This window comes from Sorex araneus, chromosome 5, assembly GCF_027595985.1.
Source record: "Sorex araneus isolate mSorAra2 chromosome 5, mSorAra2.pri, whole genome shotgun sequence".
NCBI lineage: Eukaryota > Metazoa > Chordata > Mammalia > Eulipotyphla > Soricidae > Sorex > Sorex araneus.
The window spans coordinates 24,808,495-24,830,531 of NC_073306.1; the positions used below are offsets into that span (position 1 = coordinate 24,808,495).

The 22,037-nt window shown below is 50.9% G+C and overlaps 1 protein-coding gene across 3 annotated transcripts; it reads left to right on the top strand.

Annotated features, from left to right (window-relative positions):
• Positions 1-1,555: 1,555 nt before the first annotated feature.
• DMRTA2 (DMRT like family A2) lies at positions 1,556-8,749 on the top strand. Of its 3 annotated transcripts, none has more exons than XM_055140786.1 (3): positions 1,556-2,677; positions 3,939-4,772; positions 6,061-8,749. In XM_055140786.1, the coding sequence occupies exons 2-3, from the start codon at positions 4,217-4,219 to the stop codon at positions 7,104-7,106; spliced, it is 1,602 nt and encodes a 533-aa protein (XP_054996761.1). In that variant the 5' UTR covers positions 1,556-2,677; positions 3,939-4,216; the 3' UTR covers positions 7,107-8,749. The 3 variants fall into 3 exon arrangements, with proteins under 3 accessions (XP_054996761.1, XP_054996762.1, XP_054996760.1); XM_055140787.1 differs by lacking the exon at positions 1,556-2,677 and adding an exon at positions 2,756-2,943; XM_055140785.1 differs by lacking the exon at positions 1,556-2,677 and having other exon boundaries at positions 3,223-4,772.
• The last annotated feature ends 13,288 nt before the right edge of the window (positions 8,750-22,037 follow it).

The window sequence follows — 22,037 nt, forward strand, 5'->3', positions numbered from 1 at the left end:
TTTGCCTCCCTCTCCCCACCTACCCCCATCACAGCACGTTTTACTCTCAAGAGCACCCTGACCTGTATGGGGTTGGGAAGAAAGGTTGTGGGTTCGGGACCTGCTGGGGTGTGAACAATGAGGAAAGAAGACAGAAGAACATTGGGCTGGATTCCAGGACGTGCCCTCTCTCCATCCTAGGAAAACAAGGTCCTTGGCACACTAAGTGGAGGTGTCAAAGAGGGGCGTCTGGGCCGTGGTTCTCAAAGCTAGGCGAGCTTCTGTATCTTATTTCGATGTAGGCTCAAAGCAATTTCTTTAAAACTTTATCTGAGAATGCTCTGGGAGGAGGTGGGTGCCTGGTGCTTGCTGGCTGTGCTCCACCCCAAACACCCACCCCCTGGCCCAGGGTCTAGTGAAAACCGCACAGACTGTTCATCAACGAAAGGAGTGAGAAGGTGGGGCTGGGGCCCTCAGCTCCCACGGGACAGACAAGGCCAGAGGCACTCCCCAACTCTCACCCACGCTGAAGATTGCGCCCCCTGCCCCCCACCCCAGAAGCCGACCTCCTTGCTCCCTACAACCTTCTCAGGCTCTGACACTAGCACCGACAAGCGCCATGTCGCACGCAGCGAGTCTCACAGGCGTCCCTCAAGTTTCCTGCACGTTCCGCTGGGTCCGGGGCATCCAACCTTCCCTCCACGGTTCTCCCCTCCCTCCGCCTGCTACTGGGGTAACTCCTTCCGGGAAAGCGCCCCGAGCCAGGGTTTTTGCGCTCTGAGGTGGGGCCCCGCGGCCCGCGCCTACACTCCCAACGCTCAGCCCCACCACTTTGCAGCAGCAACCGAGCAGGCAAAACTCAAGGCCCCGCCGCCACGTCAGGTGCAGGATCTGCGGGCGGAGACCCTGGGTCCCTTCTACACGCCCAGAACAACCGCACCCCCGACGGCGCGGGTCCCACATCTTTGGCTCTGGAGAGAAACGCGACAACTTGGCGGTCGGGACAGAAGGGCAGATAACGGGAAAGCGCGTTTTTCTGATTAATTAAATGTAAAGCCTTTACTCGGCGAGCAAAGCCGAGTGAAAATGAGCGGGAAAACTCACTAGAAGTTAGAAAAGACGGGGAGGGCAGGGAGAGCGGAGCTAGAGAGAGCCGAGTCGCTCTGGCCGGCCGGGGGACGCAGCGCCAGTGATGCCATTCACTAGGGAAGCGCGGGACCTGTTACCTCTCTGCAGGCCGCTGCTCCTCGACCGTGACGTCAGGACGGAGAGCCCGGCGAAAGTTAGAGCCGCTCCTGGGGGCCCGTGGCGACCTTGTCTCCAAGCCGGAAGGACAAGCAGACGGGCGCGCGTCCTGCCTTCAAGGGCATCTGGAGAATCAGAGAGGCCAACTTTGACTTCGTTTCAAAAGGAAACGCAAACTGTTCATTTAAAACGCCGACAACTAGAAAGAATCCCATCTCCAGGGCGGAAAACCCGAGATGGTCGAGAAACGGGAAAAGGAAAGAGCTAGGAGTGGAAGGGAGAGGAGGTTAGGGGGGCGGGGGGGGGGGGCGGGAAGGCGTAGAGCTGGGGGAGCGCAGCGGGAGCCGGCTGCAAGCGCAATCTCATTTTTCTCCTGTGGGCTCCTCTTTACAAACGAAAATCCTTGGTGACCACACTTACCCTCCGGAATAACTTATCGTATCAAAACTTTTCAAATAAAGGACCTACTCTTTAAAGGAGGCAGCGGGGGAAGCCCAAACAATAGTCTCTCACTATCCCAGATGTGTGGGACGTGGGAGCAAGGGGAAAGCGAGTAGGGAAGAGGCAGGAAAATCCTCTTGGCATTTATGCCATGAACACCCTCCCTTCCCCAACCCGCGCCCCCATTCCACCCCCACCCCTACGGCGGTAATTGAATTGTCACCTGCCCCCAACCCGCCCCCAGCCGCCTGGGCCACTTGGGAAGCTCGGCCTTGCCAAGTGCCCCCCGGCCTGTGAGCGCCGCGTAGCCACGTCCGCGCCCCAGAAACCGAGGGGTTACACTCGTCTACGCAGAGGCGCACCGGACACAGTAATTAGGCGCAATTCACACGCTTTCGGGCGCACGGAAACGACTTGTCACGATATTTGCAACGCTCCTCCTAGCCCACTTTTTTTTTTTCCACTCCTTCCCTGGCGCGCCCCCTCCCCTCCCCGAGGCACTCGGCGGAGCTTTTGGAGTTTCGAATCTTTCGGACACTGTAGAATGCGGGGCTCCCCGGGCGCGGGCCCGGCCAATCAGAGTGGCGTCTGCCTCCCCTGGCCAATGGCAGGCGCCACATTGTTGTCCAATTCTGTCTAATGGAGCCCTAAGGAGCAACAATAGAGCGGGCGAGCGGCTCATTGAGAGTGTGGCAGCGCCGGGCAACTGGGGCCCGGCTGTGCGCAGCGGCCGGCGCGCTCCGCGAGGGGACGCGGCGCGGCGAGGGCCGGGACGCAACTTGCAGCCGGCCGGTCCCCGCGCGGCCCCCTCCTCCGGGTCCCGACGGAGGGGTTGGACTGCGCGGCGTTCCAAAGGGTCCGGAAGTTCGGACATGGTGACCGAAGGAGGGTGACGTGGTCAGACCAGCGGCCAGGGGACCAGGGGAAGAGGCCGAGAGCGCCGGCGTCGCGAGCGGAGCTGGGAGGCGCGTGCAGCGTCAGCGGAGGAGGAGGCTCCCCAAAGCCCAGGCAGGTAATGGAGGTCCGGAGGGGGTGGGGTGCAGGGGAGGCTGCCGGGCCTGCGGGCCTTGTGGATCGGGCCCTGGCCAAGCTGACCTCAAGGGCTGATTGGCCCCGAGGGGTCTGAGGGAAGTTCGGGCAGCGCGCGTCGGAAGTGGGTCTGTGTTTCGGGGGCGGAGACACGAGAACCGGGGCCCAGGCCCGCGAGGGGACCCAGGGCCCCGGAGGAGGCCCGTGGCGGAAGCTCGGAAGCCGGCCTTACTTGGGGCCGCGGCGCAGGTGGGACTCCCGTGTACACTCGCAGCCGATTTCGGAGGCGGCTGCCCCGTTGCGGCGCTGCGGGCAGGGCCCTAGAGGACGAGGAATCCAAGTCTGGGACGGGAACGCGGGGATCTGCGCCCCCGTGCCCCCCCCTCGGAGCCCGGGAGGGCGTGTCTGACGACACTGACCCTAAACCCGGAGGGAGGGAGGGAGGGAGGGAGGGAGGGAGGGAGGAAGAGAGGGAGGGAGCGAGGGGAGGGCGGGCAGGGGGGAAGGTGGGGATCAGGCTCCCTCCTGCTGCACGGAACTTGCCGCGAGATACTCGAGCCCAGGCCTCGGAGCTAAACATTGTGTGGCAGGTTTTATTACTCCTTCTCACCTCCTTTTTGCTTGCTTGGTTTTATTTTTTCCCACGCACGCCCCTCGTCCCGGCGTGCACCCTGCGGCCCAGATACTGGATTTGGCTCTTTTCTTCGCCCTCTTGACCTAAACTTTGTGTTGGGTTTGCCTCACCTAGAAAGTTTCTTGTCCTGTATTTCCTTTTCACTCCTCCTGTTCAGGCCTTCTAACCTCAGTTTCTCGCCCATTTTCTCTCCCATACCCTGGAGGCCCGCAGCATGGAACTTGCAGCCCCGTTTCCCCACCTCTTCCTGGGCCCCTCACCCCAACTTTGCCTCGGAATTGTTTCCAAGTCCTCACTCTGTTTCCAAAAGCGCTTCTTTACCTCGCTGATTTTTCTCCCAAACTCTTCTCGGTCCTCCGGTCCGGCCCGATGAACTCTGCCCGCCCGTCTCTCGCTGCCTCTCGCGCTGTCACGAACCCAACATTCCGCCTTGGATTTCTTACCTTGCTCTGGGCTGTTGGGGTCAGAGTTTTTCTCTAGCCCAGATCCCATCAAATGAACATCTTTCTCGCCTCATTCCAATTAAGCTAAACTTTAGGGAATATTATTTTTAACCTTCCTTTTCAATCCGACCCGGTGACTTTAATGTTTTTGTCTTTTTCCTCCCTAGCGGAGCCACTGATTCAAACGAAATCTCACGCTCGTCGTATACATCAGATCTGGGAAGAGGAGCTCCGGGGGGCGTGGGGAGGAGCTAGTTCTTCCGAGGGGGCTCGGGAGGCGCCTTCTTCCAGCCGTTTGGCCACCACCAGCCTCGCTGCGGCTGCTGCACTTGCTCCCCCCGAGTCTGGGTCCCCCACCAAACCCCCCAGCCTGGGTTCTTCCCCGGAGCGCACCCTTCCCGATCAGTCTCTGCCCCTTCTCGCGTCTTCCACGCCAGGTCCGGCCATGGAGCTGCGCTCGGAGCTGCCCACCGTGCCGGGCGCGGCGACGGCGGCAGCGACAGCGACAGGGCCGCCCGTGGCGTCGGTGGCGTCGGTGGCGGCGGCTGCAGCCGCCGCCGCATCTCTACCCGTGAGCGTGGCGGGCGGCTTGCTGCGGGCGCCACCACTTTTGTTGCGGGCTGCGGAAAAGTACCCGAGGACGCCCAAGTGCGCGCGCTGCCGCAACCACGGCGTGGTGTCGGCCCTCAAGGGCCACAAGCGCTACTGCCGCTGGAAGGACTGTCTGTGCGCCAAGTGCACGCTCATTGCCGAGCGCCAGCGCGTCATGGCTGCACAGGTGGCGCTGCGCAGGCAGCAGGCGCAAGAGGAGAATGAGGCGCGTGAGCTGCAGCTGCTCTACGGCACGGCCGAGGGCCTGGCGCTGGCGGCGGCCAACGGCATCATCCCGCCACGACCTGCCTACGAGGTCTTCGGCTCTGTGTGCGCAGCCGACGGCGGGGCGCCGGGAGCTGGGACGCCCGCAGGGACCGGAGGAGGCTCAGCGGGCGCCGGGAGCTCAGGTGAGATGCGGCGGGCCGGGCAGAGCAGGGCAACAGGAACGCGCGGCCCCCACTTCCTCCGCCTCCCCCACAACTCCGCACTGAAGAGTTGGGTCCCCGGCTCCCAATGCTCCAAGGTTGGAGCTCTGATTTGGGGCAGAAACGTCCCAACCGGCATGTCTCCCGGTTCAGGAACGTTGACACTTTCCTTCTTAACCACCAAGACCCAACGACTTAGACGCTCTCATCTCCCTCTCCTCGACCCACACACAGCTACTCCGCACACTGTCCCTAGTGCGGAAACCCGCGCGCGCGCGGGCTTTCCCACCTACTGCTCACCCTCCCCCCTCGCCCCCCCGCAAAGAACCAGGTTTCCTTCTATTCTCCCCAGCTCTCCCGATCTCATCCACGCCCACCCTTCTCTCCTCCCTTGGCAGGGAAGACTTCTTGCTTCTTTCCCCCAGTGTTCCCATTTTTCTCACAGTCCTGAGCTTCCTGCCTGCGCAGGCTGCGCCTGACTGCTATTTTTCAGCTTCTTCACCCCACCCCCACCCAGTCTCATTTTTCTCTGTACCCCCTAGCCTGTTTGCGAGTCCCCCCCACCCATTACCTGCTGGGCCCCACCCTCTTCGCCCTCTTCGGAGGCTTCCTGTGACTGTTACTGGGGGAGCCAGAAGCCAGGCTGGGCCACTGGGGCCCTGTCACATCCCAGCTCGGGAGGAAATGACTATTTAGGTCTTAATATCTGAAAAGTTGGGTTAGAAATAGTAGCGGTTCTACTTCTGACTGTGGAGAGTGGGGTTCGGTTTCTCACTGCCCAGTGAGCTCTCCCAGGCAGGCCCAGAACAGAGAGGGTCAGTTTGGCTCTTGGAATCACAAGGTCTTGGAATCCCATTAACTTTTCCTGGTGAAGGTGGAAGTTATGTTGCAGCTGCTGAACCTAGGGCCAGCTCACTTCTCTAGCACTGGATAAGGCTAGTAAAGGCAGGTGAAGATCACAGATGATCACAGATTTAGGAAGGGAGGCACAGGTGATCTGGCTGGGTCATAGGAGAGAGAAAGAGAGAGAGAGAGAGAGAGAGAGAGAGAGAGAGAGAGAGAGAGAGAGAGAGAGAGAGAGAGAGAGAGAGAGGAGAAGAGAGTTGGGTATATGGAAAGAGAACTGCAAGGTCCCATGAGAGGAAGGAATATGTGGGAGCAGAAAGAAAGAGGGGCTCAGAGGAGAAGGGAACAGATCCAAAGGACTGAGACACTGTGGGTGTGGCTGCTCCCCACTAGCCCTTCTCACCTCCCCTTTCTTCCCTTCCAGAGGCAAAGTTACAGAAGTTCGACCTGTTCCCCAAGACGCTGCTTCAGGCAGGCCGCCCCGGCAGCCCGCAGCCTCAGGGGAAGCCCTTATCTCCCGACGGCGCGGACTCGGGCCCTGGGACATCGTCCCCGGAGGTACGGCCCGGCTCCGGCTCGGAAAACGGCGACGGAGAGTCTTTTTCGGGGTCGCCTCTGGCCCGGGCCCCCAAGGAGGCAGGTGGCAGTTGCCCCGGCAGCGCTGGCCCGGGCGGTGGCGAGGAGGACAGCCGGGGCTCTGCTAGCCCGTTGGGCTCCGAATCCGGTTCCGAGGCTGACAAAGAGGAGACAGAAGTCGTGCCGGCGCCGGGGCTGGGCGGAGGCCCGGGGCCGCGGCAGCGGACGCCGCTGGACATCTTGACGCGCGTCTTCCCGGGCCACCGGCGGGGTGTGCTGGAGCTGGTATTGCAGGGCTGCGGCGGCGACGTGGTGCAGGCCATCGAGCAGGTGCTGAACCACCACCGCGGGGGCCTGGCGGCCGGCCTAGGCCCCATCGCGCCCCCGGAGAAGGCGGCGGTGGGTGCCGTGGCGGCCGCGGACGACGCCTGGCCGGGCCGCGTAGACGCGGCCGCGAGCGGGGGCCCCGCGCTGCCCGGGCCGCTGCAAGCGGGCCCCGCCGCGCCGCCGCACCACAGACCTTTGCTGGCCGGAGCCATGGCGCCCGGGGCGCTGGGCTCGCTGAGCAGCCGCTCGGCCTTCTCTCCCCTGCAGCCCAACGCCAGCCACTTCGGCGCCGACGCCGGGGCCTACCCGTTGGGGGCGCCGCTGGGCCTCAGCCCCCTGCGCCTGGCCTACTCGGCGGCGGCGGCGCACAGCCGCGGCCTGGCCTTCATGGCCCCCTACTCCACTGCCGGCCTGGTGCCCACGCTCGGCTTCCGGCCGCCCATGGACTACGCCTTCAGCGACCTGATGCGCGACCGCTCGGCCGCCGCCGCCGCCGTGCACAAGGAGCCCACCTACGGCGGCGGCCTCTACGGGCCGATGGTCAACGGGGCCCCCGAGAAGCAGTAGGCGCGGAGCCCGGCAGCCGGACGCCCCCCGCAGGGATCCCAGACCCGTTCCCCCCTCCGGCCACCGCCCCGCTGCGTCCCGGGCGACCGTTTCGCCTCGGCGGGGCGCTTCTCCCGCTGAGGTTCTTGACCTTTTTGTTTTGGCGGGGCCCGAGGAGCAAATAGGAGCAGTGACAGGTGCAGGGGTCCTTGAACCTCATCCCCTTCCCCGGCCCGTCCCCCCTCCTAGAGACCTCAGCCCTTCAAAGGGCCGGGAGTTCGGGAGACTTTGGAGGCGGGGCGCTGCGCACGCCCCCCAGCTTTGCTCTCTGCGCCCCCACTCCTCCCCCTAAGCCCCCAAGACCTGCCGAGCTCGCAGGAGGATCAGGAGAGTCCTAGAGTCTGGCTTCTGTGTCGTCCCTCCCTTATTTTTGTTTTAAAATATTTGCTCTAACAAATATAAATTTAGGATGTATAAATCTCTTGGCACTGAGTCGAGCCTTTGGGACACAACATATATATCGATATCAAGTGTGAAAAAAAGGAAACAAGTTCTAAGGTGCACTTTCCTCGTTGCGGTATTTGTTGCTCTCTTTGTTGCTTATGCCGATAAGCATGGGTTTCCTTGGTGCAGTGTGTTTTTATATATGTATAAATCTATATATAATCTATACATATATATATACAAGCCAGTGTATAATGTTATAAAATGGAATTCTAAGTTATTAATTGTAATCTGTAGGTGACCTCCGTATTAACGTGAAAAATATTCAAAAACAAGCAAAAAAAGGACAAAATGGGAAAAAAAATTAGACTATGCGCGCATTGTACTTATCAGGTTTGATAGACAAAATATATCATCAACTCGGTCCGCTCCCGCCCACTGCCCCTCCTGCCTGCAGCCGGCCTGTGCCGGGCCGCCGAGGCGCGCGCGGACGCAGAAACTGAGCGAGCGGCCGCCCTCCCGGGACGCTCCCAGGCTGGAGTGGGGTGCGCGGCCCAGAATGACTCCCTTTGTGCTTTCCTTTGCATAGACATGAACTAGAAATAAATGTTATTTTCTAAGAAAACACAATCCGGTCCCGCTTCTCGGTGGAAAAGGTGTAGCTTTCTCGCTGTGGCTGCAGAGGTCCGGCATGCGACTTGACCGCGGTCTGGCGGGTAGTCGGACCCTCCGGGGCGCGGGGCGACTAGCCTCGCTGCGGCACTTGGAGAGTTCGGAGGGCGCGGAGCTGGAGAGCCTTGGGCACCTTTGGGACTCGGTGTGCGCCCCATACCGCCGGCGGGCGGTGGGCTTTCTGGGTGTCCACACTGCGGGCAGCTTCTCCGCGAGCCCGTCGAGGCGGGAGGCCTGGGCTCCGTGTGCTACACGGGCGCAGGTTGGGGCTCAACCTGGTGGCAGCCCTCACCCGGAACCTGGAGCTTCCTTTTTTGGAGAAGTTTGGTGCGGGCTGGCGACGGTGGGGGAAGTAGGGGCGGCGGAGGGGAGCTGCTGGGAGAGTGGGACCCCTTGACCTCCGCACCGCCATGGCCACACAGACCTCCCCCGCCAACCATCCACCCCCTCTAGGTGACCCGCTCTCCGGGAAATGGGGATCCCTTCCCCTAGACGGCGACATCCCAAGGTAAACTTCTGGGGCCGGCTCGAGTTCCGCCAGGCGGTGAAACTTAATAGCAGGACAAGAAAACGGTTTAATAAAGAAGGCTTTAATAGGGAACTAATTTGATTGAGTTGCCTAATTCCACTTTAATTGGAAAGGGGTGTTTGGCTGGTTATAAAGTGCGAGGGTGACGACGAACTAGAAGCGGGGGGTTGGGGGAGAAGAATCGGAGCAGTACTGTGTAGGGGGGAAGAGAGAGAGAGAGAGAGAGAGAGAGAGAGAGAGAGAGAGAGAGAGAGAGAGAGAGAGAGAGGTGAGGAGGACAGGGAAGGAAAGACGTGGGAGAGGAGAAGGTCGGGAGGGAAGTTATTCACAAGAGAACAAGGCGCGGAAAACGCCCCGTAGCTTCTGGAAGCAAGAACTTCGGGATCCCGCGCCGCTGCGCTCTCTCCTCCTGCACCCACTCCCGGTCCAGGTGTCCAGACGTGGGGAGCCCTCTCCGCCCGCCTTCCAGAGGCCCGTCTCCACCCAAGGGGACATACAGAGCCTCTGAGTCTCTTGCTTTCTGGGGGGCACCTACTCTGGTTCTCCCGCCCCGCAATCTCTCCGGCTGCTCAGTCCCACCCGCGGCTCGGCGACCTGCGCGCCCCGTCGCCCACTCTGAGCTTCTGGGTTTCGTGGATGATAATAGTCCATGCTCACAGTAAGCCGGGAGAACCCAGCGAGTTGTTTACCATCTGCCCCATTTACCAAGGAGGAAACAGGTTTAGACACTTGCCTAAGCTTGGGGACCTCGGGTCCCTTCTCCTTCGGCCTAGGGCTCACCTCTCCTCTCACGAAGCGCTCTCCGCTGGCCCAAGTTGCGGGGTGGGGTAGTGGCGGGGCAACCCCCTTCCTGTGTACACCCAACTTCCCGAGAGGAGAGGGGCTGGCCTTAAGCGCCCAGACAGGTCGCGGCTGCAGTGCAGAGCTTCCAGCACCTTCGCTCGAGATCAGCATGGCCCGTGAGCGGAACAAGTTTAAGGAGACAGTGCTCTCGACCTGCCAGTTTCCTCTGGTTCTCGCCAGAGATCCTCGGCGACCCAGGCTCCGTATGGAAACTCGGGGTGGTCGGTCGCATCCCCGGCGCCTGGCAAGTTCTGCACCCTCCTCGCTCACACTCCGACTCCGCTGCCCCGTGCGCTGGAGAAGACTGAGGCTGCGAATCCGACAGCGACGGCCAGCGCGGGTCTGAGCCCAGAACGCGGGGGGCCCAGGCGGGGTGCTAAATGCCTGTGGCGGAACTGGGTGGGGGCGGGTGCTGAGTGAGTACATCTGGCTCCCGGAGCTGAGCTCTGTGGGGGTCCGTGCGCCAGTGGGGCACAGGGTTCTGGTGTCTCAGCTGAGCTTACGTCTCTGACCCTGAAAACGCCGGTCGTAGGTTGGAGCGTCTCCCGCTTTTTCTGTGGGAAGGTGGAGATGGCAAGGGACTTTCCTTCTTGACCTTTACAGTTCCTGCAAATTCCCAAACTCTCCGGGAAGTTGGCCTTGGCTGTGGGGGAGGCACCGTCAGGAGGGGGAGGGAGGATTGCTTACCACCCAAGAAGTAATTTTCAGTATATTTTAATTTTTAATTATGTAATTAAACAAGTCAATAATTTCTACATTATTACATAATTTATAATATTTAATTTATACACTAGTATAATCATTTGGTATTTCTGAATAATTCAGTTTTTTTTTTTAATTGTCATTCTCCTCATAGGCCAACCCAGCGGTTGTCTGTTTACTGGAAGGCAGGTGTGTGTTAAGCACCTCTGCCTAGGATCCTCCTCAGTGCCTGAGCTAGTGGAGAGCTGAGACCCAGGCTCCTCAATGGCTGGTTGATTCATTCACAGAGCACTTTAGTTAACAGCATCTATTAAGCACTTTTTGTATGCTCCCTGCTCTCCTATGACCTTAGGGTCCACAAGAGGGCAGCACAGGTGCCACTCTTGCCCTGAGAACCAATTTTCTGCAACGGAGGAGGCCAAGAGACAAGAAGCAGGCGGGGCTCTTGTCTGCTTCACCCCAGTGTTCTGCTTAGGGAGAGGCCAATTAGGCAGGCCCTTCACCTCACTTTCCTCCTCAGAAAAGTAGGGCAGATGGGAGCAACTCTGCTTTGGTTGCTGCAAGAATTGAATCATGGGTAGCTGAGTGCTTTATCTCTAGGCACCCCTAGTAACACCTCTCAGTTGCTTGAGTGTAGGATCACCACAGTTCTGGGAGGAATAAACAACTCAAAGGAACTGAGTAGAGAGAGTTTTACTTGCAAATCCCCTGGAGTGCCCCAGGCTGAAGGAGAGCTAGAGAGTTTGGGGAAGAGTTATCACATGGGTATGTCTGGAGGGCAGTAGTGAGGGAATGAGGGGAAAGCAGATGAAGGTCAGTGGTCAGAGGTCAGAATGTGAATGACCTGAATGCCAGACTGGGAGAGTACTGGAAGTCACTGACAGCCATGCCTGATGAGATCCCACATTTGGACCATGTGAACCATGTGGACTATGTGGACTCTTCTCCTCTGAGGAATCTTGAGAGATAGTAGCACCTGAAAAAGATCCGTGGGGATCCCAGTTATTACAGTTGGGTAGGGACGGATTTGCACACAGCCAAGTCAGGCTCTATGCCTGGCACCGTAAGGTTCTGTGAGCACCAGCAGAAGTGATTCCCTGAACACAGAGCCAAGAATAAGCCCTGAGCATCATTGGGTGTGACGCCAAGATTAAACTTAATTAATTAATTAAAAATATCCATAAGAACAGGAGAAAAGAGGCAGACTTATGAGCAGCTGGAATCCAGATTCAATGTGGGAGCAAACCAGGAAGACTTGAGGCTGATTCCTACAAATCTGGGCTGGGTGAGTCACTGGAAGTTACAGAACTATGGGACCCTGGAGTGCAGATATAGTTGGAAGGTGAAGGGAGAAGCTTAATATTCAAATACAGAGTTGAGCTTATTACAACCTTTGAGTGAGGGCACTAAATGGAGTAGGAGTTAGCAGGTGGGTGGCTGCAGGCCCTTGGGAACGATAGAGTGGCCCAGCACATTCCTTCCCACCACAGGGCAGGACTTCAGTGGAGGCGATGTGCCTTGAGACCCCAGACATTGGTGTTCTGCCTCTCACCATTTCTATTCATACCTCTTAAAATAATTCACTTAACTTGTTGCATCCCCTCAAGGTCATTGTCCTGGGGTAAGACCCTGGGCAGCATGTTCCTAGATTTATTGTGACTCCAGTGATTCTTAAACCTCAGGGCTCCCCACCTCCTGAACGTTCCTTTTAATCTGCCCCTTCCCTCTATTCCCTAACACCAACTTTTCTCCCCTTTTCCCACTTGTCCATCCCTGGCTGCCTGCACTCTCTCCATCCTGAGTGCCTCTCAGTCAGTCCCTAACCGAAAGATGCCCTTTCCTGCTCTTAGCCCTTGCAGATCCCAGGGCCTGGAAAGCTCTGCCCTTGCCCTCTACTGAAGCACAGTCAGTCCAGTCATTGAGAGTCCAGCAGAATTTGTAGTCAGGACACTCACCTCTGCGGCTTTTTTTCAAGGGCAAATGGCTTCTTATTTTTAAAATTTCACACCAATGATAAAAACACCTGTCACTGCACAGTTTAGGTAGAACATTCTTTTTTTTTCTATTTCTAATACTATTATTGCAAAGTAAGTGACATAAAATTTTAGTGACTGAAAACAGTACCATTTTATTGTCATGATTTTGTGGGTCAGGAATATGAGCAGGGTGCATCTCGGTTCTTCTTTTGTTCTCTAACAGTTTTTGTTTGCCCCTTCCCCTTTATCATTGTCTTTATTTCTGTGGTGGTGATAGGGGGCATATTCACACTTGAGTGTGGTGCTCGCAGAAGCCACATGACCCGCTGTAGTGCTTGCGTGCTCGGCTGTGGTGCTTATTGAGGTTTGTGGTTCTTAAGTTGCTGTTCTTGCACCTGTGTTCATCAGGGTGAGCACTCTGACTTGAGATGCACGAGTTGTGATTGGCAGTGCTTGTGGGCATCTCTGTAATGTGCACATGTGCTCCCCACAGGTTGCATTTTTGGCTTTGGTGACCCATATCTTTCTAGTGGTAGTGCTCACTGAGGGTTGTGCCCCTTTTTTGTGGTGCTCACGCACACCAACTGTGGTGCATCCGGAAACTGTTTGCAGCACTGGGGGTTACAGATAACAGGGCTTCCAGGGTCAAAGGGCAGAGCTGTGATGATCTCATTTGGCAGCTATGGAAGATTAGGGATTTGAACCACGCCTTCAGAATAAGTTTCATTTATTCTGTTTTTTATATCCATTTCAACCTAAAACTGTCTTTTAGCATGTTAGAATAAATGCTTTATAAAGAATGTTACTATTTTCTCTCCAAAGAATGTTGAGATATTCTGTGGCATTAAATTGACACGAGGATCTTACAGGTTCTAACCCCAAGATTTCTGTGCTTCAATGATGTGGGTTTTTTTTTTTTAATTTTAAAAACTGTTATGGGGGCTTCCTAAGCAGTGCTGGGGAAAATCAATGTGCTGCCCCTGTTGTTACTTAGTCTGGCTGTGCAAGCTGGACAGTCAGCAATCAGGCCGGAGGAGTGCAGCATGCTTGGACCTCAGAATGCTGTGAACACTAAGGCAGTGCTGAGGTGGGGCCCCTGTCATACCTGGTGGTGCTAAGCTGGTCTTACCTGTCAGTGCTGAGGTGGGAATGATGTGGTGTTGGATATTGAACTTGGGGTCTAGAACTTGCATTTCTGTGCTTTGAGCATCTCCCCAAATTTGGAAAATGTTTTAATGTGAAAAGTTTCAAGTATTTAAGAATTAGAGTACAATAAAAACTTATATGCTCAGAACATAACTAATATTAGAATTTTGTTTTATTTGTTTCACCTGATCTTTCTTGGATATATTTAAAAGCAAAATTACACTATAAAATACCTCAGTATGCATCAATAAAACATGGCATATTTTCTTTGTTTTATTTTTCTTACAAAATCACAGTATCACTAATATGCTGCATAATCCTCAAAGAAGACATACAGATGGCCAACAGAGATATGAAAAGGTGTTTACCATCACTTGGGATTATCTAGGAATTGCAAATCATAATGACCCTTAGAGTGGCAATAGAAGTGAGGTTAGCAAGGTGCAGTGGGGAGAAGGCTTATGGGAAGAGGTTTAGGGACAGTGGCAGAAAGATACTGATACTTGGGTGGTGGGCATGATGCAGTAATACTGTCACCTAAAGCTCAAACATTTACGCTATTATAGCCTTGTTACTAAAATCTGATTGTCAATTAATTAAAAAAATATACATATATAATAGTAATAACTCCTGTTATAATACCTAATAACCAAAACATTTTGAGGATTGGCCAACTACCCCTACTGAGGTCATTTTATGTTTGTGTATACGTGTATGTGTGTATGCACGTATGTTTATTTTGTTTTTTGTTTCTGGATTTGGGGCTATACCTGGTTTGATTTTTTTTTTTTTTGCTTTTTGGGTCACACCTGGTGATGCACAGGGGTTAATCCTGGCTCTGCACTCAGAAATTACTCCTGGCAGTGCTCAGGGGACCATATGGGATGCTGGGAATTGAACCCGGGGTCCGCTTGCAAGGCAAACGCCCTACCCACTGTGCTATTGCTCCAGCTCCTAGTTTGATTTTCTTTTGTTTGATTTTGGACCACCTGGTGTGTTCAGGCTTTCTACTAGCTCACAAGGCAATGCCGTACCTATTTTACTATCTCACTAGCTCCTCTCAACTTTCTCCTTTTGAAAGCTATTTTTTAGCCGTACAGTGATATCATGATATTGAGGTTTTGATTTGCATTTGCCTATGAACTAATTATATTAAGTAACTTTTCAAGTACTTTTTGAAAAGTAGGGCTCAGGTGTCCATCAGGGTGTCAGGGATTGAACCCTGTCTGTTGCATGCAAGGCAAGCACCCTACCAGTTGTACTGTTGCTTGGACCCTGTACATTACCTTTACTACCTGTCATTTAGCATAATATTTTCAAACTGTCATTTAGCATAATATTTTCAAACTCCAACCGTGTCACATGGATTAATACTTCACTCCTTTTTGTTGTTCATTTGTATAGACATACCACATTTTGTTTATCCATTCATTAGCGATAAACATTTGTTTACAGATTTTTTTGTTTGTTTACAGATTTTTGTTGGGCATATGTTTGCATTTTTTCATTTTTCTTGAAGGTAAATACTTAAAAGTAAGTAGAATTGCTGGATCATATTCTGGATCCAGGTTTAACTGAAGAACTGCCAAACTATTTTACTTGGCAGTTGTACAATGTTAGTTCCCAGTAGCTTATTAGGGTTCAAATTTCTTCACATTCTTGCCAAAATGTATTGTCTGTTTTTGGGATTGGGGAAGGGCTATACCCAAAGGTGCTCAGGTCGTACCTTGACCAGAAGTAACATCTGAGTGGTGCTCAGGGGACCATATGTGGTGCCAGGGATTCTAACCAGGTGAGTTAAATGCAAGAGCAAGGCAAGTCTCTTTCCTTCTGTATTGTCTCTCTGGTCCACCTTTATGTGTATGTACTGGTACTTAATTGTGGTTTTGATTCACATACCCCTGTGGCTAATGATGTTGCATTTTTTCATGTATCATTTGTCCATCTGTGTATCTTTTAGAAATGTCTATTCAAATCTTTGGTACATCTTAAAATTTGGTTGTATTTTTTGCTATTAAGTTGTAAGATTCCTTTATACATTTTAGATTAAAGCTCTTTGTCAGCTAGATTATTTGCTAGTATTTTCTCTCATTCTTTGGGTTAACATTTCATTTCTTTGGTAATGTCTTATGCAACATATTACAAATTTTTGATGAAGTACAATCTGGACTGGAGCGATAGCATGCGGCCAACCCGTGTTCGATTCCTCCGCCCCTCTCAGAGAGCCTGGCAAGCTACGGAGAGTATCAAGCCCGCATGGCAGAGCCTGGCAAGCTACCCGTGCGTATTGGATATGCCAAAAACAGTAACAATAAGTCTCTCAATGAGTGACGGTACTGGTGCCTGCTCGAACAAATCGATGAGCAATGGGATGACAGTGACAGTTTATCTAATTTTCCTTTGTGGTTTATGCTTTTGATTTTATATCTAAGAAATCAGCACACATGGTCCCCCAAGATCATAAATATTCCTACCTACATTTCTGCTTAGTTTTACATTTGTCGTACTTATATTTGGTTTTTGTTTTCTTTCAGTTATTTTTGTATGTGTGTGAAATAATGATTTTAACCTGTTCTTTTGAAGGTAGATATACAATTGTTTTATTTATTATTTGTTGAAAAAAACTATTCTTTCCTTCATTGTGTTGCTTTTTCACCCTTGTCAAAATTCAATTAACTATGTTAATTGATATGTGAGAGTTTATTTCTGAATTCTAGGTACTATTCTACGAAGCTACATCCATCTATCTTATGCCAATATCACACAGTCTTGATTATCGTAGCATTATAATATTTCTGTCTGTTTTGGAGACATACCTGGTGGTACTTAGGGGCACCTCCTGATTCTTTGCAGTGCTCAGAGGACTGTGTGGTGCTGATCAGATATTCAGTAAGTCATCTTTTTAGTCCTGTAATAGGTTTTGAAATTGAAAAGCATGTTTTTTGACTTCTTGAAGATTGTTTTGGCCATTATGTATCCTTTTAATTTCCATATAAATTTCAGAACTAGCTTGTCAGTTTCTTTGTAGATGATGATCCACATCCGAGATGCTCAGGGGTGCTACCAGTTTGGTGCTGGGCTTGGGGGATGGTCATTTCTGGTGGTGCTCAGGGGACCATGTGATGCCTAGATTGAACGCAGGCATTTTGAATGAAAAGCTTGCCCCTAACTGTGAATTTATTGCTCCAATCCTAGCTTGCCACCCTCATCCCACAATCTCCATCATCAAGCCACCAAGCCAGTGGTGTATAAAAAAAGGAAAATTAATACTTTTTTGTTTGTTTGTTGATTGGAGGTCACATTCAGTGGTCCTCATAACTAACTTACTCCTGGCTCTGTGCTCAGGGGTCATTCCTGATGGGGCTCAAGGTACTATATGTGGCATCAGAGATCAAAATGGGTCACCTCCATGCAAAACAAGCACCATACCCACTCTACTAACATTTCAGCCCATTTAAAAAAGTTTTGATGGGGGGCTGAAGCAATAGCACATCGGGTAGGGCTTTTGCCTTGCATGCAGCCAACCCGAGTTCGATTCCCAGCATCCCATATGGTCCCCCGACACTGCCAGGAGTGGTTCCTGAGTGCATGAGCCAGGAGTAACCCCTGAGCATCGCTGGGTGTGACCTAAAGAGCAAAAAATAAAAAAGGTTTTGATGGGTTAAAAATTTGGATTCCATACTATGCAGCTGTTAGAAAAAAGGAAGTCAAGAATTTTGTAGTTAAGTGGATGGGCATGAAAAGTTTCATGCTGAGTGAAATGAGTCAGAAAGAGAGAGACAGACATAGAAAGACTGCACTCATCTATGGTATATAGAATATCAGAGTGGGAGACTAATACCCAAGAACCGTAGAAATAAGTACCAGGAGGTTGACCCCATGGCTTCGCGGCTGGCCTCACGTTCCGGGGAAAGGGCAACTCAGAGAAGCGATCACCAACTACATTGTAGTTGAAGGCCATGTGGGGGAAGGGAGTTGCGGGCTGAATGAGGGCTAGAGACTGAGCACAGCGGCCACTCAACACCTTTATTGCAAACCACAACAGCTAATTAGAGAGAGAGATCAGAAGGGAATGCCCTGCCACAGTGGCAGGGTGGGGTGGGGGGGAGATGGGAGTGGGGAGGGTGGGAGGGACGCCGGGTTTACGGGTGGTGGAGAATGGGCACTGGTGAAGGGATGGGTTCCCGAACTTTGTATGAGGGAAGTATAAGCACAAAAGTGTATAAATCTGTAACTGTACCCTCAAAAAAAAAAAAATTTGGATTCCATTATTAATTTGTTTTATGTATACATACATACATTTGGCATTGGTATGTAGATATTGTAACCTTTTAAAATTATAATTCCATGATTTACAATGTTTTTCCATAATCCAGTTATTTCATGCATTCAATACCAACACCAATCCCTCTACCAGTGTGACCTTCCCTCCACCAATATCTCCAGTTCCCTACTTACCACCCAAGCAGGCACAAACAAATTTACTTCATATTTATTGTTATAACAAAAAGGCAAATGAAATTATCAAAAGATAGATCAATTAAAGTCAATTTGCGATAATTGCTATATCTCACAATGGTGTTACTAAAGTCATTGAGAATTTACTGAGATGGTTGGTGCTAATTGAGCCTTTGTATTCTTGTTTTCACTCATTGAGCTTGGTAGTCTTCTCTACAACTTTCCCAACAAACTTGTTGTGGTCCTACTGGGCTGTCAGAACTATTAAATTTAAGCTGTGGAGCTGGAATGATTTAGTGGCTTGGTGGCTTGATGCTAGAGATTGTGGGATGAGGGTGGCAACTGCTGAACCTTCAAACAGAAAGGAAAATCTTCCCACTCCCATTCTGAGAAGGCCCCAGAGTTCTCGGTCCAGACCTGGTACATTCAGCAACATCATGTTCTTTATAACTTGCTAAATTCACTTGTTAGAGAATTTTGTCTGTTTGTTTGTATAATGCTTGAGATATTCTATGCAGGTACTTATGTTATTTATAAGTAGGTATAATTTCACTTCCACTGCTATTCTACTGCTAGGTTGAATGGGAGTGATGAGAGTAGAAATTTTTGCCTTATCCCAATCTTTTCCAGTAAAGATTTAGTCTTTTCTGTTGAATATGTAAATTCTGGATGTGTTGTTCTGGGTTTCAGGCTGCCTTTAGTTTCAGGCTGGGAGATATTATTTGAGAATTATAAAACAAAGAAACTCACCCCAGGATTCATTGCTCTTCATGTTTTGTCTTTTCCTACAATTCCTAAATTTTAGAGTTGGATATCTGTTCTATGTATTCCACCCTGCCCCCGGGATTTTGTTGTTGTGTTTCAATAAGAGAGACAGTGTGGAATGTGCTAACTCCATCCTCATTGAAACCAGAATTTATGACTTTTTAAATTTACCTTACTTAGAATTATATTCTACATGAAATTTCAGAGGAATCCAACAGTCAGTTTCCACCATATGCGAACTCAACTCTGCATTTGTCTCCAGGTAAAACTCATAGAAGTTTGGGAGCTAGAGCAATAGTCACATAAGTAGGGTGCTTTCCTTGTTCAATTCTTTCTTTCTTTTTTTTTTGGCTTTTTGGGTCACACCCGGCTATGCACAGAGTTACTCCTGGCTCATGAGCTCAGGAATCACTCCAGGCAGTGCTTGGGGGACCATATGGGATCCTGGGAATCAAACCCGGGTTGGCCGAGTGCAAGGAAAACGCCCTACCCGCTGTGCTATCACTCCAGCTCCCGTCTTGTTCAATTCTTGGCACTTCATATGGTTCCCTGAACTCCACCAGGAGTGATTCCTGAGCACAGAGCCAGGAGTAAGCCCTGAGCACTGCTAGGTAAGGCCCAAAGACTAAAAGAAAAAATCTGGATGCCTTAGAGATTTCTTGAACACAGTTCATTATTCCAATGTCTATGGCATTCCATATTCCTATGTTCAAACAGATTTGGAATAAATGATGATAGTATAGTGATTATACAGATGAAGAATAAGAACTTGAGTTACTTAATTCCATTTTTGTGTGTGACTTTTTGGAGATTTTACTTGTATTTAAACTTAAAACAGTATAATAAAGTGTAGAAAAAAATACTTTTTTTTTTTGGTTTGGTAAGTATGGCTTAGTTCAGATAAACATCAAAGATACTAACCCCAAATCCTTATTCATGCCTCATACACTCATTCTCTGAAACTTTATGGGATTCACACCTTTAAAAGTGGTGTCAAATGTGTGATAAGTTTTTCAAACCTTGAAGAAAAATTTATCCATTTTTTTAATAACATCATATGTGTTCAAAATTCTGTTGGGTACAGGTATAACAGTGAAACAGACTACTCCAATAAAATTCAACTGTGTAAAGTATTAATAAATACTCTAGAGCCTAAAAAAAGTATGAGCATAAAAGATTCAATTCACAATTTGTTCTTTGTTCCACATTATTTTTCTAAATTATATATTATGTGAACTTGTTTTTATTTGGGGCCATGCTTGGTGGAGCTCAGTGAACCACATGAGGTGGTTGGGATTGAACCCTAGCTGACTGTGTGCAAGGCAAGTGCTTCACCTCCTGTATTATTTCTCTGGCCCAATGAAATTTTAGATATTTACACAAAAATATTTGCAAAAAAGTCTCTTGCCCGCATGCCTGGCTGTCTTCCCCTGGGCCCCTCGGAGGGGATGGGCTCCAGCTTCCCTCCCCGCCCCGAGCAGAGCTCCCGGCGGCCAAAGACCACTGGAACCTAGCCACAGCCATGCTCAAGGCTCCTCTCCACATGTTCGGACAAGCCCCACGCATGAAGGTACCAGCAGAGGAATCCAGGTGTGTGTAATCCCATCAATGGCCAACATCCAGAGACTTAAAAGCAAGCTCCCAGAAGTGCGAGGCTGCTTTGTGGCCACTGGATATCTTATAACCTACTTCTCCCTCTGGGAGAAACTAGCGAGCTACTGAGAGTTTCCTGCCCACATGGGAGAGCCTCGAAAGCTATCCATGGTGTATCCATATGCCAAAGCCAGTAACAAGCTGGATCTCATTCTCCTGATCCTGAAAGAGCCCCTCTAATACGGCATCTAAGAGGCTTCTAAAATCTCAGGGATAGGATGAATGGATAAGTTACTGAGACCACTAGAGCAATTTGACAATTAACAGGATTTCGTGATTGTGATCGTGATTTGCAAAAAAGCCAAAATAAGCCTTAAACAATGTAGAGTAAAACTCATAATTGAAGATCAGCACATAAATATTGTGAAGAAGCCTTTGATCCTGCAAGGCAAAATTAAGGGAACCCATATTTACAAGAAGTAAAATAATTAAATTTTGAAGAAAAATTGCAAAAGATGCCAGGATAAATCAAAGAACAATGGCTGGATGCTATAACATACCAAAAATGATTTTGTAAAATGATTTTTATTTTTATTTATTTATTTATTGGCCATGCTCAAGGCCACTCTCCACATGTTTGGATGAGCCTCAAACATGAAGGGATTGGCAGAGGAATCCAGCCTTGCAGGACCCGGGGCTGAGATCTCCAAGCCTTCTCGGGTTGGGACTGAGCCTTCTCCACCCAGACCTACTATTTTCCAGTACCTTGGCAGCCACACCCACAAACTGCCCACAGCTCCGTGTAGTCCCACCAAGCTCCCAGACATGTAATAGCCTTATTGTCCCTCTTGGAGAGCCTGACAAGCTACTAAGAGTCTATTGCTCACACGGGAGAGACTTGCAAGCTCCCCATGACATATTCATATCCCCAATACAGAAAAAGACATATACATACCTCTCAGAGAGCCCAGCAAGCTACCAAGAGTATCCTGCCCACACGACAGAGCCTGGCAAGCTACCCGTGGCGTATTCGATATGCCAAAAACAGTAACGATAGGTCTCATTCCCCTGATCCTGAAGGAGCCTCCAATGGTTGGGAAAGATGAGTAAGGTGAGGCTGCTAAAATCTTAGGGCTGAATGTAATAGAGACGTTACTGGTGCCTGCTCCAGTAAATCAATGAACAATGGGATGACAGTGATACAGTGATTTTTTTTTTAATGTAGGAGTACTGCTATTTATACAGCTATTGATTAAGCTGATTGAATTGGGCATGATATTCACATTACTTTTTTTTTACTTAAGAATGTTTATTTTATTGTTATTTTTCAAATTATTTTTTTAATCACCGTGAAATACAGTTACAAAGCTTTTCTGTTTGGGTTTCAATCATACAATGATCGATCACCCAACCCTCCACCAGTGCACATCTTCCACTACCAAGGTGCCCAGTAACCCTCCCATCCCGCCCCTCCCCCTGCCTCTATGGCAGACAGTCTCTTCCATACTCTCTTTTGTATTGCTTGTTATGAATAGCATATGATGTCATGTGGCCACAAGAGCAGTTGCACCTGGAATTCTAAAATTTTAGATAATCAGGATCTGGAGAAATCTCTGCAGAGTTTGTATGCAGACATACAAAAGAATCGGGAGATTCTTTTGTATGTCTCCGGATCATGGCCATTAAGGAGTTTAAGTAGTAGCCAGAGGCAGTTTGTGGGCGTGACCTCCAGGGTCCCTTGGGGACGGTGGATGAGAGGGACTGGCCCATCCCCTATCCCTTGAGGCCTGGACTTTGCTGTCACTGAACCTGCGTAGCTGCACT

Excerpts from the sequence above, each read along its gene's own strand:
- DMRTA2 (XM_055140785.1), top strand. The coding sequence starts at position 3,914 with ATGTTTTTGTCTTTTTCCTCCCTAGCGGAGCCACTGATTCAAACGAAA. Across the intron at positions 4,773-6,060 it reads AGCGGGCGCCGGGAGCTCAG|AGGCAAAGTTACAGAAGTTC; the intron begins GTGAGATGCGGC and ends CTTCCCTTCCAG.